The sequence below is a fragment of the Salvelinus namaycush genome, chromosome 16, assembly GCF_016432855.1.
Source record: "Salvelinus namaycush isolate Seneca chromosome 16, SaNama_1.0, whole genome shotgun sequence".
NCBI classification, from domain to species: Eukaryota; Metazoa; Chordata; class Actinopteri; order Salmoniformes; family Salmonidae; genus Salvelinus; species Salvelinus namaycush.
The window spans coordinates 15,356,873-15,373,299 of NC_052322.1; the positions used below are offsets into that span (position 1 = coordinate 15,356,873).

Here is a 16,427-nt window from a genome sequence, read left to right on the forward strand (position 1 = left end):
TGATGATCTTTTTGGCCTTTGTTATGGTATTTTTATGAATAAATGACTAAAATATGTATACATTTGACTTAGATGTTACTGTATGAATGAAACTTATTATAATCATAATGCTGAGTGTAATATGTTCCTTGTTAGAAAGAATGGGTTTATCTTCAGACAGGCTTGAATGATGTATCTACCCAGGGAGGGGAAAGACCTTGGGTTGGTTGCAGATAGTTTAACAGGTGGCAGACAGTAATGAGAACGCTAACTATACTGCCATTGTATCCGAGAGGAGGATGGACGTTAAAACCTATGACATCATCTTATTATATAACCTGATGTAAAATGCATTATGATCAGTACTCTCGAGAATAAACGCTATTGATTGATTGATTTTAAGTCTGGTTTCTGTCCATTTTATGCTGATAAGTATCTTACAAATTCATATGTATGGGCAGAGTGTTTTAATTGAATTGGTTGATAAACATAGGAATTAAATTCCTTTAACAGCCTTCCTGTGACATCGGGTGCTGTAGGTGTCCTGGAGGGCAGGTAGTTTGCCCCCGGTGATGCGTTTACAGACTGCATCTGTAAAAGTTTGTGAGTGTTTAAGGTGTTAAGACAAATTCCTTCAGCCTCCTGAGGTTGAAGAGGCGCTATTGCGCCTTCACCATGCTGTCTGTGTGGGTGGACCATTTCAGTTTGTCCGTGATGTATACGCCGAGGAACTTAAAACTTTCCACCTTCTCCACTACTGTCCCGTCGATGTGGATGGGAGGGTGCTCCCTCTGCTGTTTCCTTAAGTCCACGATCATCTCCTTTGTTTTGTTGACGTTGAGTGAGGTTATTTTCCTGACACCACACTCCGAGGGCCCTCATCTCCTCCCTGTAGGCCGACTCGTCATTGTTGGTAATCAAGCCTACCATTGTAGTGTCATTTGCAAACTTAATGATTGAGTTGGAGGCGTGCATGGCCACGCAGTCATGGGTGAACAGGAGCACAGGAGAAGGCTGAGAACGCACCCTTGTGGGGCCCCAGTGTTGAGGATCAGCGGGGTGGAGATGTTGTTTCTTACCCTCACCACCTGGGGGCGGCTCATCAGAAAGTCCAGGACCCAGTTGCACACGGCGTGGTCAAGACCCAGGGTCACGAGCTTAATGACAAGTTTGGAGGGTACTATGGTGTTAAATGTTGAGCTGTAGTCAATGAACAGCATTCTTACATACAGTTGAAGTCGGAAGTTTACATACACTTAGGTTGGAGTCATTAAAACTCGTTTTTCAACCACTCCACAAATTTCTTGTTAACAAACTAGTTTTGGAAAGTCGGTTAGGACATCTTTGTGCATGACACAAGTAATCTTTCCAACAATTGTTTACAGATTATTTCACTTATAATTCATTGTATCACAATTCCAGTGGGTCAGACGTTTACATACAGTAAGTTGACTGTGCCTTTAAACAGCTTGGAATATTCCAGAAAATTATGTCATGCTTTAGAAGCTTCTGACAGGCTAATTTACATAATTTGAGTCAATTGGAGGTGCACCTGTGGATGTATTTCAAGGCCTACCTTCAACATCAGTGCCTCTTTGCTTGACATCGTGGGAAAATCAAAAGAAATCAGCCAAGGCCTCAGAAAAAAAATGTGTAGACCTCCACAAGTCTGGTTCATCCTTGGGAGCAATTTCCAAACGCCTGAAGGTTCCATGTTCATCTGTACAAACAATAGTATGCAAGTAAAAACACCATGCGACCACGCAGCTGTAATATCGCTCAGGATGGAGACGCGTTCTGTCTCCTAGAGATGAACGTACTTAGGTGCGAAAAGTGCAAATAAATCCCAGAACATCAGCAAAGGACCTTGATGCTGGAGGAAACAGGTACAAAAGTATCTATATCCACAGTAAAACGAGTCCTATATCGACATAACCTGAAAGGCCGCTCAGCAAGGAAGAAGCCACTGCTCCAAAACCACCATAAAAAAAGCCAGGCAATGGATTGCAACTGCACATGGGGACAAATATCATACGTTTTTGAGAAATGTCCTCTGGTCTGACTAAACAAAAATAAAACTGTTTGGCCATAATGACCATCGTTATGTTTGAAGGAAAAAGGGGGAGGCTTGCAAGCCGAAGAACACCATCTCAACCATGAAGCACGGGGATGGCAGCATCATGTTGTGGGGGTGCTTTGTTGCAGTTGGGTCTGGTGCACTTCACAAAATAGATGGCATCATGAGGAAAATGATGTGGATATATTGAAGCAATATCAAGATAGTCAGGAAGTTAAAGCTTGGTCGCAAATGGGTCTTCCAAATGGACAATGACACCAAGCATACTTCCAAAGTTGTGTAAAAATGGCTTAAGGACAGCAAAGTCAAGGTATTGGATTGGCCATCACAAAGCCCTGACCTCAATCCTATAGAAAATTTGTGGGCAGAACTGAAAGTGTGTGCGAGCAAGGAGGCATACAAATCTGACTCAGTTACACCAGTTCTGTCAGGAGGAATGGGACAAAATTCTCCCAACTTATTGTGGGAAGCTTGTGGAAGGCTAGCCAAAACATTTGACCCAAGTTAAATATAAAGGCAATGCTACCAAATACTGAGTGTATGTAAACTTCTGACCCACTGGGAATGTGATGAAAGAAATAAAGGCTGAAATAATTATATTCTGACATTTCACATTCTTAAAATAAGTGGTGATCCTAATTGACCTAAGACAGGGAATTTTTACTAAGATTGTCAGGAATTGTGAAAAACTGAGTTAATGTATTTGGCTAAGGTGTATGTAAACGTCCGACTTCAACTGTAGGTATTCCTCTGGTCCAGATGGAATAGGGCAGTGTTCAATAAATTGGTCCACATGGAAATCTAGAGGCAAATCGTAATTAGTTGGTAATAGGAAATACAATTATGTCCATGACAGAATTAAAAAGCAAATTTGGACTGACCAAATGTAGACATAAGTGTAAAACTAAGTGACTCAATGATTATAGCACTCCCAGGTGAGTCCAAAAGTTATGGGCGGAGTAAATATACTGAAAAATATATAAAAACGCATCAATTTCAAAGATTTTAATGAGTTACCGTTCATATAAATAAATCAGTCAATTTAAATAAAAGCTCCATTCTAAGGATTTCACATAACTAGGCAGGACTCCCACTGGGGAGTGGGTTGGACATTCTGTATGTGCTGTGCACTCAGACCAGGTGAGCGCATCTATAATGCTACAAAATTGTGGCATTGACCCAATGTTCAAACGTCCTCTTTTCTTCTCTCACTTCCTATATTTATACTAAATAGTGAAACAATGCCCTGACTTGTCAGCTCACAGGCCTGGCAGTGTAAGAATAGTCCAGCATGTTGTGCACTTGTCAGGCCATTATCTGGGGGACCCAGTGAAGAGGGTTCCCTGCTACCAGGCCATGTACTCCACTTGGTACAACTGGACAATAAATCAAATAGCAAACCCATGGACAGAATAAACAGCAACTCTAGAAAATAATTGAAAACTACTTTAATGACCAAATGTAATACAACTTGACAAGCTATATACAGTACATTTCAGTTATGTTTGCAACACACAAAAAAAAACAAAGCATAAAACATCACTTAGAAATACCAAATTACACTGTCACATTTCCAAATCGTTCAGAACGCTTCTGTTTCTTTGCCTGAGGAAAAATAGTAAACAAACATTTGATTTAATCTCTTTATGGAATAAAATATTACAAAATAGGAAAGAAATCTGTAATATATAAAGTGCATTCAGAAAGTATTCAGACCCCTTGACTTTCCACATATTGTTACGTTACAGGCTTATTCTAAAATTGATTAAATTACCCCCCCCCCCCTCTCAATCTACACACAATACTGAAATATCACATTTACACAAGTATTCAGAGCCTTTACTCAGTACTTGGTTGCTATACCTTTGGCAGCAATTACAGCCTCAAGTCTTCTTGGGTATGACACTACAAGCTTGGCACACCTGTATTTGGGGAGTTTCTCACCTTCTTTGCAGATCCTCTCAAGCTGTCAAGTTGGATGGGGAACGTCGCCGCACAGCTATTTTAAGGTATCTCCAGAGATGTTCGATCAGGTTCAAGTCCGGGCTCTGGCTGGGCCACTCAAGGACATTCAGAGACTTGTACCGAAGCCACTCCTGCGTTGTGTTGGCTGTGTGCTTAGGGTTGTTGTCCTGTTGGAAGGTGAACCTTCACCCCAGTCTGAGCACTCTGGAGCAGGCTTTCATCAAGGATCTCTGTACTTTAAATTAACTAGGCACGTCAGTTAAGAACAAACTTTGCTCCGTTCATCTTTCCCTCGATCCTGACTAGTCTCCCAGTCCCGGCCACCTGAAAAACATCCACAGCATGATGCTGCCACCACGCGTCACCATAGGGATGGTGCCAGGTTTCCTCCAGACGTGACACTTGGCATTCAGGCCAAAGAGTTCAATCTTGGTTTCATCAGACCAAAGAATCTTGTTTATCATGGTCTGAGAGTCCTTTAGGTGCCTTTTGGCAAACTCCAAGTGGGCTGTCATGTGCCTTTTACTGAGGAGGCCTGATTTCTGGAGTGCTGCAGAGATGGTTGTCCTTCTGGAAGGTTCTCCCATCTCCACAGAGGAACTCTGGAGCTCTGTTAGAGTGACTATCGGGTTCTTGGTCACCACCCTGACCAAGGCCCTTCTCCCCCAATTGCTCAGTTTTGCTAGAGCTGGCCACCCAAGCAAAAGTCTTGGTGGTTCCAAACTTATTCCATTTAAGAATGATGGAGGCCATTGTGTTCTTGGGGACCAGCAAAAATGTTTTGGTACCCTTTCCCAGATCTGTGCCGTGACATAATCCTGTCTTGGAGCTCTACAGACAATTCCTTCGACCTCATGGCTTGGTTTTTGCTCTGACTACAAGTGTGCCTTTCCAAATCATGTCCAATCAATTTAATTTACCACAGGTAGACTCCAATAAAGTTGTAGAAACATCTCAAGGATGATCAATGGAAAAAGGATGCACCTGAGCTCAATTTCAAGACTCATAGCAAAGGGTCTGAATACTTATGTAAATAAGGTATCTGTTTTTTAATTTAAATACATTTCTAGAAACCTGTTTCCGCTTTGTCATTATGGGGTATTGCGTAGATTGAGGATTTTTATTTATTTAATCCCTTTTAGAATAAGGCTGTAACGTAACAAAATGTGGAAAAAGTCAAGGGGTCTAAATACTTTGAATGAGCTGTACCGGTATCAATAATAAATAGAATCTGAAAACCTCAACGTCAGTTGCAACAGCACCAGTGAGGATCCCAAATCTTTCTTTCCGCTTCTTCAGCTTCTCATCTTCCTCAACCTGGAACACACAAATATGGTCTTAAATCTATAACATGGAGGTGGCTTAGCCTAATCAAAAATGCTTAAGTATAACCTCTAGGTTTCAATTCAGCATTTCTTTCAACTTTCAGGATGCCTTATAGTCTAATCTAGAAACTGGCCCATCCCTATGAGCTCACCTTCTTGGAGACTGAAGAAACGTTCCCGCCAAATCGTTCAGCTCGCTTTTTTAGCTGTTCAACGCTGACTGGCTACTCAGAACATAGAGTGAGAGAAATACTTCATGAAATCTTCTGAGTCACAGTAATGGTCACATTAATGAAATGAGGAGAGTTGACTGCTCATCATATGTGGATTACTTGCAGTGGATTTATTCACAGTAACACCTATGATAGAAAGAAAAGAGAAAAAAAAACTGATTAAAACCAGAGAGCCAATGCAGGAGAACAGTTTTCCTACCATTACTTGTGATAAATTATGTTCTTCAAGCTTGTTTAGTAAACTGACTGCAGGTTATGGTTCTCGGAAAAATAACATTAAAAACTCAACATGAGAACAGTAAATGACTGGAAGATTGAGACCGACCTGTGGTGGAAGTTGGAGGTGCAGCAGCGGGCAAACCAAACCTGAACACAAGACATATTTAATCAACTTTAATATATAGTTTCATAGATACGATAGTTATTCTATAATTTGTAAGAATGGTTGGGTACTGACCGGGCAGCACGTATGGCCTTCTTGCTGTCAGCTGAGGCAGGGACATTGAAGCGGTCTGCTCTTTTCTGTAACCTCTGAATACGTGATTAAAAATATGTTCATAATAAGGTTAGCAAACCATCATTGCATCGAAGACCCGTCATGACTGGTAAAAGAGTGCAACAAGCATCCCATTACCTCATCCACAGACACTGGAGGTGTGATTTTTACCACTTTCTTTTCAGCCTTCCTGAAAAACATTCAAATCACACTTTACATATTTCAATAAATCAGGGGCATCAGATTGTCAGAAAAATCATGGAAAGAAAATGTTTGTCTTCAATGCGTGTTAACATAAAATGAAAAACGTACTCAGACACCGCTACTGGTTTCTCGTCGTTATCCCCAGTGACGGCATCCGCATCTTTCGAGAGGTACTTCAGGACATTTTCAAAAGCACAAAGCATCATCAAGAAATGTTCCTACAATTATTTTCATGTCATATTTCACCTAAGCAATTGCAGCATGTACAAAGTGACTATATACTGGACATGGTGGTACTCACCTAATCCATACATGAAGTGCCATTGCTGCCATACCGTTTTAAAACCAGGCTTACCTCTGGCTCTTCTCCCAGAACATCATCTTCATTTAGGCCCATGTCATCCTCTGTTAAAAATATTATAAAAAAATAAGTATACATTTAAGCATATGCGTCACTTTGCCCATTCATAGGCTGGGTGGAATTCTTGCCATATTGCTCACACCTTTTAGAAATCAGCAAGTTATCACACTTCCCACTCCATGGGCCAGTTTTACTGACACCGGTGAAGCCTAGTCCTTACTCCAGGACCAAAAAGTATGCTAAATGGAGAATATTTTTAGGCCAGCACTAGGTTTTACCCATGTCTGGGAACCTGACCCAATACGTATTTAGTCCATCCATTATTGCATGCTCACCATGCTCCTCTAGATGAACCTGTAGTCGTGTGATCAGTTCCACTTTGTTGCCCTTCACATCCAGACCCCTGGCTTCACACTCATGCTTCAGCTCAGCAAGCTGTAGGACAGAAGTGTGGATTGCTGATTAGATTACAAATTCCTACTAAATTGCAGTTATTGCAATTCAAATGGTACTACCCAACAGTGTTTCCCCTGGAAAAAATGTGTAGCAGGGAAAATATCGTTGGGGGTTCCCTCCTAGACTTTGTATGTATCAGGACTGAGAAGCGCAGTTCTGCTGACTTCTTTAAAAGGACATTCTACTCACAACTGATTTAAAGTAAAAGTATGCTGACACCATCTAAAATATAATATCCAACTCCAGAAATGAGCCCAATAACATTGTTAAAATGTGATAAAATCATTTTTACGTCGTGGGCTGGTTCGAATCCAGGCTGTATCACAACCGGACGTGATTGGGAGTCCCATAGGGCAGCGCACAATTGGCCCAGTGTCGTCTGGGTTTGGTCAGTGTAGGCCGTCATTGTAAATAAGAATTTGTTCTTAACTGACTTGCCTTGTTAAAAAAATTATAAGAATGTAAATAGCCTATGCTAATATGGTCCATATTATCAGTATGCTAGTAGCAATAAACATTATCACCTGTAGCCCAACTGATGAAGCAAATTGCAAATATACTGAAGCATGGGGTTGCCTATCTGCATTTACACTATTGGGCTAATCATTAGCCAGATCCCAAATGTTATCTTTTAACTAGTTATTATCCTATTGATTAACTTTAGGTCGCAAAAAACTTACATAAAAAGTGAATATAATGTAGGCCAACCTTTTAGGGTAACTCAGAATGCATGTTTCCTTCGGGCGGCAGGGTAGCCTAGTGGTTAGAGCGTTGGGCTAGTAACCGAAAGGTTGCAAGTTCAAATCCCCGAGCTGACAAGGTACAAATCTGTCGTTCTGCCCCTGAACAAGGCAGTTAACCCACTGTTCCTAGGCCGTCATTGAAAATAAGAGTTTGTTCTTAACTGACTTGCCTAGTTAAATAAAAAAAAAGGTTAAAAATGTAAGTCGCTCTGGATAAGAGCGTCTGCTAAATGACTTAAATGTAAAATGTCCTTCCTTCCCTATGGCACTCATTGAATGCCCCACAAGGAATATTTATCTCGCATAGCACACTAGCTGACTTAGTAAATATATAAACTATTCTACTATGGGATTGTTGGATTTTATAAATTAATTTCTGTTTGCAGAAGAAATGTGGCCTGTTCTAGCATCGTCAAAGTGCACCCTAGCAGAAATATTTTTTCATGTGCCATATTTTTTTTGCGTGGCGGCAATGATATTGGCTTTGTCGGGCGCTGTGTTTCCGTTGCATTGTGAAACATTTTACAGCCGCAGTTAGCTACTGTTTGCCGTGAAACAGTGCAACGGAAACAATGCGCCCAACAAAGCTAATTTAGACCTAACAATACCATACAAATTCATTCATTCGTGGTCGCGCATGCGCCGATGCTGTCCGTTCGTTGCTAACTTCACAGCAGTAGTTGATCACTTTGGCCCTCACTGAGATAACGAAGCCAGACTAAATAAATTCAACAAGTGTGGATACTAGTCTGGGCACCATTCTTTTTAGCTATCATTCCTCTTCTGTCATGCTAAACATCTGTGTCATATCACACGGAGTGGAATGTTATCCGCGTAGCCTGGGTACCAGTCAGTTTCGCCATCTCAAACCTCAAAATGCCTAGCTAACTACGTGCAGCAAGCATGGATTATTTCACTTCCCGTCCGTTAACATCAATTAGCTAACTGCGGCTGTAGGTGTCCAGGGATCTGCAGCGTGCAAGATCCTGATTTACAAAGTAAAGATAACTGACAACATACGATAATTAATCTTCCAAAAATATAATAGCGGTATAAGACGTTTTAAACTTCGATAAAACGTGTTAGCAACCTTAAGTTTCTGGAGCGCCCCAATTTCAGCCATCTTGCTTTGCTGAATCTGTTTCTCCAATCGGAAATCGACACCCTTTATCTCTTCGCTATAATTGGTGCATTGCCATCTGCTGTGCTAATAGATGGGTTGCATGCATTTTATTGTCTATAATTTTTTGGTGTAAAAACTTTTGTGACTTGTGTTGACACATCAATGAAAAGTATAGCCCAGAAAAGTATTTTATGTAGAAAATCTTTATTGATAGGCAGCCATTCAACAATGATCAGATTTAGAAGGGACATTCAATACAGTTGGGCATGTGATATAATCAATCGAATTTCGAATATGGCAATACATTGTGTTACAGACGGTACTGTTGCCGCGTTCAAAATAACTGGGACCTTTGGAAAAATACAAATCATGACGTCAGGGATTTTCAGGTCGGAAAGTCGAAGCTCTCGAGTCCAGAAAGAGGCCTGAGTTCCCGAGTTTGAATTCGGAGTTGGATGACCGTTCAAATATAATTTTTCGCGAGTTCCCAGTTTTTGAACAAGGTAAGTATTCTACTGCATTATGACGCATGTATTTTTGATACGTAGTCATGTTCGTAGGCATATTTCTCATTCCTGCCATGCTTTGCATTTAACTATTTTCTGACAGTCTAATTAAACTTGTTAACAACTGTGAACGTATTTTGTAATTTAAGTTAAAACTGCTATTTCTTACACCAATACTATGAAGTCTGAACCAAAACAGTAGGTGAATCAGGCCACCAAAAATAATTTGTGCATGAGGTCTACTTTGGGCAGAGCAAAATGTTGTGTGGGGGTAGCTAACCAAAAAAGTGCAGCTGAGGTAGTTCAGTGAACTATTTTTGTGTGATGAGTTGCCCGAGACTTGTGTTAGTTCCCTGAGAGCCTAGGCATTCAGTGCGTTAACACAGTCTTGTGGCATGCTGATGACAGTTCAAGGTCAATTAGTTCACTGCCACTGCCACACATCAAACAGATCAAGAGATATAAACGTGCCCGTTATAACGCTGCCCTGAGGTCGATTTGAATGCTCTTGCATATGTTGAGTCTTGACTGTGTTTACAACATGTGTACCAAATGTTGTGACAATATGAATGTCATTAATTGATTTCATATGCATTTATGTGCCAGACCACGCCCATATGAATGTTTATTGGCCAATATCAGCCATTTTGTTTTAGGTACTAGTTTGGAAAATATTGCGTCGAGAGACCTTTGTCCATTGATGCCACGTATCATGTTCCGTGCAGATAGTTCATTCGGTGCAAGAAGAGTAGCGTTTTAAGTGTTTTTCACCAAATTATAAATGGCAGAAAATCCATCATGGCGGACCGTAGGGTTTCCCATAGAGAATTATAGACGCCTCTAGTGGACAAAAGGGTATTTTAGCGGGGCTTAATTAGCTGCTTAATTCAGGGCTTCCACCAGGCTTCAGACATTTTTAAAGTAGTCACCTGGGTGGGAATTCCTCAGTTTAAGCCTCAATGGTGCTGCCCATGCTGTCACAGACGCTATAATATCACAAATATAAACATGACTCCTCTATCTATCTCTATATGGGTCAACTGAGGCAAATAGGTTCCTCACACGGAACCAATGTACTGAATTTCATGACTTTAAGTCAAACGTGGTGAGGGGAGTGACCTTTCAAAGTGTTTATTTTCAATCTTCTTATAGCGCCACTATCTGGCCAATCAGTGTAATGTACGAACAAACTTACTAACGGACGGAGACGGATCCACAGATTTCATTGTGGGGAACAATAAAGCAAATTGGAGTGGGTCTGGGATGATGGAGTTGATGTGTGCCATAACCAGCCTTTCAAAACACTTCATGATTATAGATGTGAGTGCTACAGGGTGGTGATCATTGTGGCAGGTAGCCTTAGAGTTCTTGGGAACGAGAATGAGGGTGGTCAGCTTTTGGACATATGGGGATTACAGACTGGGAAAAGGAGAGTTTGAAAATCAATATTATACTGCAACATTCTACTTTATCCTGTTTAAATGTACACGGAGTGCACAAAACATTAGGAACATCTTCCTAATATATGAACTCTACAAGGTGTCCCACATGGATGCTGGCCAATGTTGACTCCAATGCTTCCCACAGTTGTGTCAAGTTGGCTGGATGTCCTTTGCGTGGTGGACCATTCTTGATACACACGGGAAACTGTTGAGCGTGAAAAACCCAGCAGCGTTGCACCTGGCACCTACTAGCATACCCAATTCAAAGGCACTTCAATCTTTTGTCTTGCCCATTCACCCTCTGAATGGCACACATACACAATCCATCTCTCAAGGCTTAAAAATCCTTCTTTAACCTGTCTTCTCCCCTTCATCTACACTGATTGAAGTGGATTTGACAGGTGACCTCAATAAGGGATAATAGTTTTGACCTGGATTCACCTTCAGTCTGTCATGGAAAGAGCAGGTGTTCCTAATGTTTTGTGCACTCCCTCCTTACCTTTTTACCCAGGCAGGTTCTTGACAATGTTGACAAAGGTCTGTTGACAATGCTCTCTTAATTTTGTACCGATTTTTTTTTATTTATTTTTTTTTTTTTTATTGTCGTCCTCTTACATTCCACTGGCCACTGCAGGAAATCAAACATTTGTAAAAATAGGGTGACCGTGCACAATTGACAGTGAGCAAAAATAACCATAGATGGGAAGTTGACAATGGCTTATTTAATAAGCATAAATAAATATGCTTTTCAAAGATTGAATTGCATTGAATCAAATGAATCAGATCCAATGATTTACTGCCCATAGGGCGGGGTGCCGCTAGTAACATATGATGTGGTTAGCTGATATGTAAAATACCTATCCAGGCATTATAAGATCTGGCATGCTTAAGCAACGTCTGAGCAGGCGAACATGACCAAAAGCACAAACAGACTGGTACTCAATCTATTGCCACGGTAGTTCATTGTGCTTCGACCTATGATGACATGTTGGGTGGACTATCACAGGTGAGTTTGTATGAAATACATCCCTGCTGTTTTTAGGAAAAGGCCTCAGAGCCTAGGAGTCAGATACCTCCCAACCAGGGGAGCAACCTCGTCTACCGAAAGGGAAGCCTCCTCAGATCATGAGAAAGACAAAGCCGTCAGTGAGCAGCAGATTGTCTACAATGACAAGGCTTCCATTCCTACCTGGGGTTGCCTTTACAATGTCAAGAGCCAACCTGGGTAAAAAGGTAAGCCGAATGGACATTTTAAACAGGATTGAGTAGAATGTTGCAGTAGCATGGTAGAAGTATGTAGTAGAATGTAGATCATTTTTTACCATTGTTATCCTGATTCCCTCAATTGTATCAGCCTATGTCTGATTTCAACCTAAATGACCCAAACTGTCACGTTATGAGGCCCACGTACAATAGTCTGCATGACACAAATCTCAATAAATACTACCATCAGAAGGAAAATCATGGCGATTTGAAGACGCAAAACTTAATCACTGAAGATGACAACGTAAGTTTTTAAAAAGTTAATCTTGTTGTTTCTGACCAGTGTAGGAGGAGACTGTAAACTTAACTGATCGTTAACTCCAGGAAATAGTATTATAGGAGGATACCTTTTGATTCTCTCTCTTCTCAAGGTTGTATGCTCATTGAAGGAGTATAACACATACAAACAGTACCTGGATACGGTCAAGACAAACCATGACAAAACCTACAGCAAGAAGATGGTATGTGGGTAGTTTGACTGTTTCTGAAATTTGTAAAGAGCACATGTTGAGATCACACATGAAAATGTGAAACGCTCACTCATCACTCTTATAACAATGTTACTGTAACATGTACTGCATATCTTAGGTTGATAAGTATCTAAACTGTACGAAAATGTCCTTTATCGTATTTCAGAAGGAACAGATGCTGAGAATGGTTCAGTTACATTACATTTAAGTCATTTAGCAGACGCTCTTATCCAGAGCGACTTACAAATTGGAAAGTTCATACATATTCATCCTGGTCCCCCCGTGGGAATTGAACCCTGGTCCCCCCCGTGGGAATTGAACCCACAACCCTGGCGTTGCAAGCGCCATGCTCTACCAACTGAGCCACACGGGACCACAGTTACGGGAAGAAGGCCATATCCCTAAGGATGTTATACTGGAAGATATGAGAGAGTACTTACTGGAAGAAGGAGCTCGGAACATGAAGCATCTGCAGTCAACCATTGGTTCCAGGTAGGCAAGAAGTGCATGTAAATGCACTTTATACAAATGTGAGTGCTGACGCCTAGTGGTAGTAATGACGAACTGCATGTTACTGCATATCATTACGATAGAGACAACAATTCTATAGCTTTATAGTAGAGTTATGCCTACTCTGTGTTAGAAATGTCAAGTACATGACTGATCTGTTGAATGTATTAATAGGGTCAGGGGACACAAAGATGGCCTGCAAACTGCATTGTATGACCCAGAGAGAGTTTGAGGAGTATTGGGTTTCTAAGGAGCGATCCAGGCTGAAACTCATTCAAAATAATGTAAAGCATGATGTGAACAAGGCCAGGCACCTGAAGGAGGCCAAAGAAAAGCGCAACAGAAAGGTAATGATATCACACACTCTTCATACTTCACAAACTAAACCAAAAAATTATTGAAGTTTGAATAGGTCAGTAAATTAAGAAATGGTTTTACCTACATTTTTGTAGGTGCTAAGTTGACACATTTGAAGGTATATTTCACTGCTATTGTTTTACTCTGTATATTGTTGTATTATGCTCTTCACAGAAAATGCGTCATGGAACAAAAGCAGGCCATTCAGATGAGGAAAATGGAAGAGGAATTGAAAAACCTCCAGGAGTTTGAGAGGTTGAGAGAGGCTACTATTAAACCAAATGATCTATTGGAAGAAATATCTGGAAAACCAGGTAAGGATTTTATTTGAATTCATCACACTTACCAGGTTTCCATCCAACCAAGCTTAACCCGGAAACCAGCTGCACAAATGTGTCAGAGGAAACACCGTTCAACTGACGACTGAAATCAGCCTGCAGGTGCCCGGCCTGCCACAAGGAGTCGCTAGAGCACGATGAGCCAAGTAAAGCCCCCCTGGCCAAACCCTCCCCCAATCCGGACGACGCTGGGCCAATTGTGCACAGTCCTATGGGACTCCCAGTCACGACCAGTTGTGACAAGTTGGCACATTTGATGGGGATCGAATCACAGGTTGTAGTGACGCTGCAGCACTGCGATGCAGTGCCTTCGACCACTGCACCTCTATTTGATGCTCCTATAAATAATCGATGCTTGGCTGCCGTTTGTCAAATTTAAAATATTTTTTCTGTCCATAAAAATCATCTCATGTTGGCTGTACATGCGCTCTAGCCAACATGCGCTCAAGCAGATAACGCTGTCGACTAGAGCGCCGGTGCCAATACTGGGCACACTCGCTAAATAACTTGACATTATTCTTTGAGAAAACCATCAATAGAGCTAAAAATGCTATGAAAATAACTTGTTTTTTTATTCGGTACATGGGAATTTCACCGCAAAAGGTATTTTTACATCATCACGCACAGATATCTGGAACAAGTCAATTTGATGGAAAACATGTCTGGTGGGAAAATGCTCATATTGTTAATATGAAAATCTGTTGCCAATTGGATGGAAACCTAGCTACAGGTACAAATATTTAAATCACTATGTGAAATGCAACATACAGTTGAATGTCTTTTGCTGTAATCATCTTTTCATTTATTTTTTATTATAGCTCCTGTCCAGCTCGCTCGCCTAGCTGCTCACACCAAAACTGTGAAGAAAACAGTTTCTCTGTCAGGCAAGTCAGTTTCACCACTAAGTAATCATAATTGAATTATGAAGGATATTTCTGAGTATTGTTTGGTGCCTGCATATTGGCATGTTCATAGCAAAGTGAATGCTAAATTACATCCAATTTAGTATTGTGTGTGTTTGTAATAGGGAACTCATCTAAGGAAGAGCCACCCATGATACAGAGGAGACCATGCCAGGATCTTCTGTCTCCACTGCCCTGCAGATCCAAACCAAGTGTTGAGAAAGACAGCAGGTACAGGATGGGGCACCTGACTCTCACACAGTAACAAAGAGAGAACTAGTATCTGCTGCATCTGACGGTTCCCTGAAACCTAGATCCAAGGCTCCCGTGGTTCCCAAGGCCTCCCAGAGCGAGCAAGGAGTTCCCTCAACAAGAAAAAAGGCCAGGAAAAACAGAAGAAAGGAGAGGAAGGGTCTGCAAGCATCTGTTTTGAGGATCTCCAATCCATCGAGAGATGAGGCATCACAGACAGAGCAAAGCTAAAATCTGTCACCCTTGACCACTTGGGCTCCAAGCCTGTCATGAAGCAGCTGGCGGAGTCGGATCAGTGATGAGGTCAAAATGATGATTCCAGGGTCTAAGCCAGCGGCATGAAGGGTTCGGAGTGCCAGAGTCGCTTATGACGTGGTGAAGTGTGTCTCTCGAGCGGGCGATCCTTGCAACGAACCTGCCTGCAGTCTCCGCGGGGGAAACCCAATCAAACCCAACGCTAAAGCAAATAATCTAGAACCAGAGGAGCGGATGGCCAACGGAGAAGACTTGAACCTCTACTTCAAAACATTGATCACTGACGTTCTGGAGGAACTTAAGGAGCAATACTGAAGAAGTTGTTTCAAGGCCAATTCTCATTCACAAGGTGAAGAAAGCCCACGCAGCCACCATAAGCGCTTCTCTTCCTAACCTGTATGGACTCGTTATGGACCACTTCAGTACAGAACCCTTCAAAGACAGACTGACCCAATATGCCTGAATTTTGAATGTTTAATCTTCAAATGGATGATTACTTTGAGAGGAAAATGCTAGACAAATTGCTGAAGGACATATCCTGAAAGTGTGCAGGACAGAGCTCTCGCACCTTGGCTGAAGACGCTACAGATGAAGAAGAGTTCTCCTGACGGGAGTCTGCTGCAGCACAGCTGATTCCGAAAGTTTTCCAGGAAGTCAAGACAAAGTTTGTTGACAAGATCAAGAAGAGACTTCTCTTGGGAGAGCCAGCTCCAAAGGTAAGCCTATATATTTATGTTGTAAATACCGTGTAATGTTGTATTCAACATTTGTCTGCTGTGTGATGCTTTTTCATTTATATTTGATTGATGATGTATTTGTTTGTATTGGTGGTGATTAAATTGATTTGTTGATTTGATTGTTTATCGTGTTGTACATACTTTAGAAGCATTTATTTATTTATTTCACCTTTATTTAACCAGGTAAGCTAGTTGAGAACAAGTTCTCATTTACAACTGCGACCTGGCCAAGATAAAGCAAAGCAGTGCGACACAAACAACAACACAGAGTTACACATGGAATAAACAAACGTACAGTCAATAACAAAATAGAAAGTCTATATACAGTGTGTGCAAATGGCGTGAGGAGGTAAGGCAATAAATAGGCCATAGTAGCAAAGTAATTACAATTTAGCAAATTAACACTGGAGTGATAGATGTGCAGATGGTGATG

The 16,427-nt window shown here is 41.3% G+C and overlaps 1 protein-coding gene and 2 long non-coding RNA genes across 4 annotated transcripts; 2 read left to right on the forward strand and 1 right to left on the reverse strand.

Annotated features, from left to right (window-relative positions):
- Nucleotides 1–3,495: 3,495 nt before the first annotated feature.
- LOC120060649 (SAP domain-containing ribonucleoprotein-like) lies at nt 3,496–8,977 on the reverse strand. Of its 2 annotated transcripts, XM_039010037.1 has the most exons (11): nt 8,930–8,977; nt 6,976–7,075; nt 6,635–6,684; nt 6,388–6,452; nt 6,214–6,265; nt 6,037–6,110; nt 5,905–5,945; nt 5,683–5,705; nt 5,499–5,570; nt 5,261–5,338; nt 3,496–3,661 (listed from the first exon to the last, which is right to left on the reverse strand). In XM_039010037.1, exons 1-11 carry the CDS (start codon nt 8,960–8,962, stop codon nt 3,614–3,616), a joined length of 636 nt encoding a protein of 211 aa, XP_038865965.1. In that variant the 5' UTR covers nt 8,963–8,977; the 3' UTR covers nt 3,496–3,613. The 2 variants fall into 2 exon arrangements, 1 of the variants encoding a protein (XP_038865965.1); XR_005478252.1 differs by lacking the exon at nt 3,496–3,661 and having other exon boundaries at nt 5,679–5,705.
- A 382-nt stretch (nt 8,978–9,359) lies between these two features.
- Nucleotides 9,360–12,914, forward strand: LOC120060671. The gene is made up of 3 exons (XR_005478256.1): nt 9,360–9,465; nt 12,545–12,634; nt 12,810–12,914. It is a non-coding gene; the product is annotated as an uncharacterized LOC120060671 (long non-coding RNA).
- Nucleotides 12,915–12,966: 52 nt separating this feature from the next.
- On the forward strand, nt 12,967–14,747 carry LOC120060819. Its single transcript, XR_005478269.1, has 4 exons — nt 12,967–13,135; nt 13,328–13,500; nt 13,685–13,824; nt 14,667–14,747. It is a non-coding gene; the product is annotated as an uncharacterized LOC120060819 (long non-coding RNA).
- Nucleotides 14,748–16,427: the final 1,680 nt, after the last annotated feature.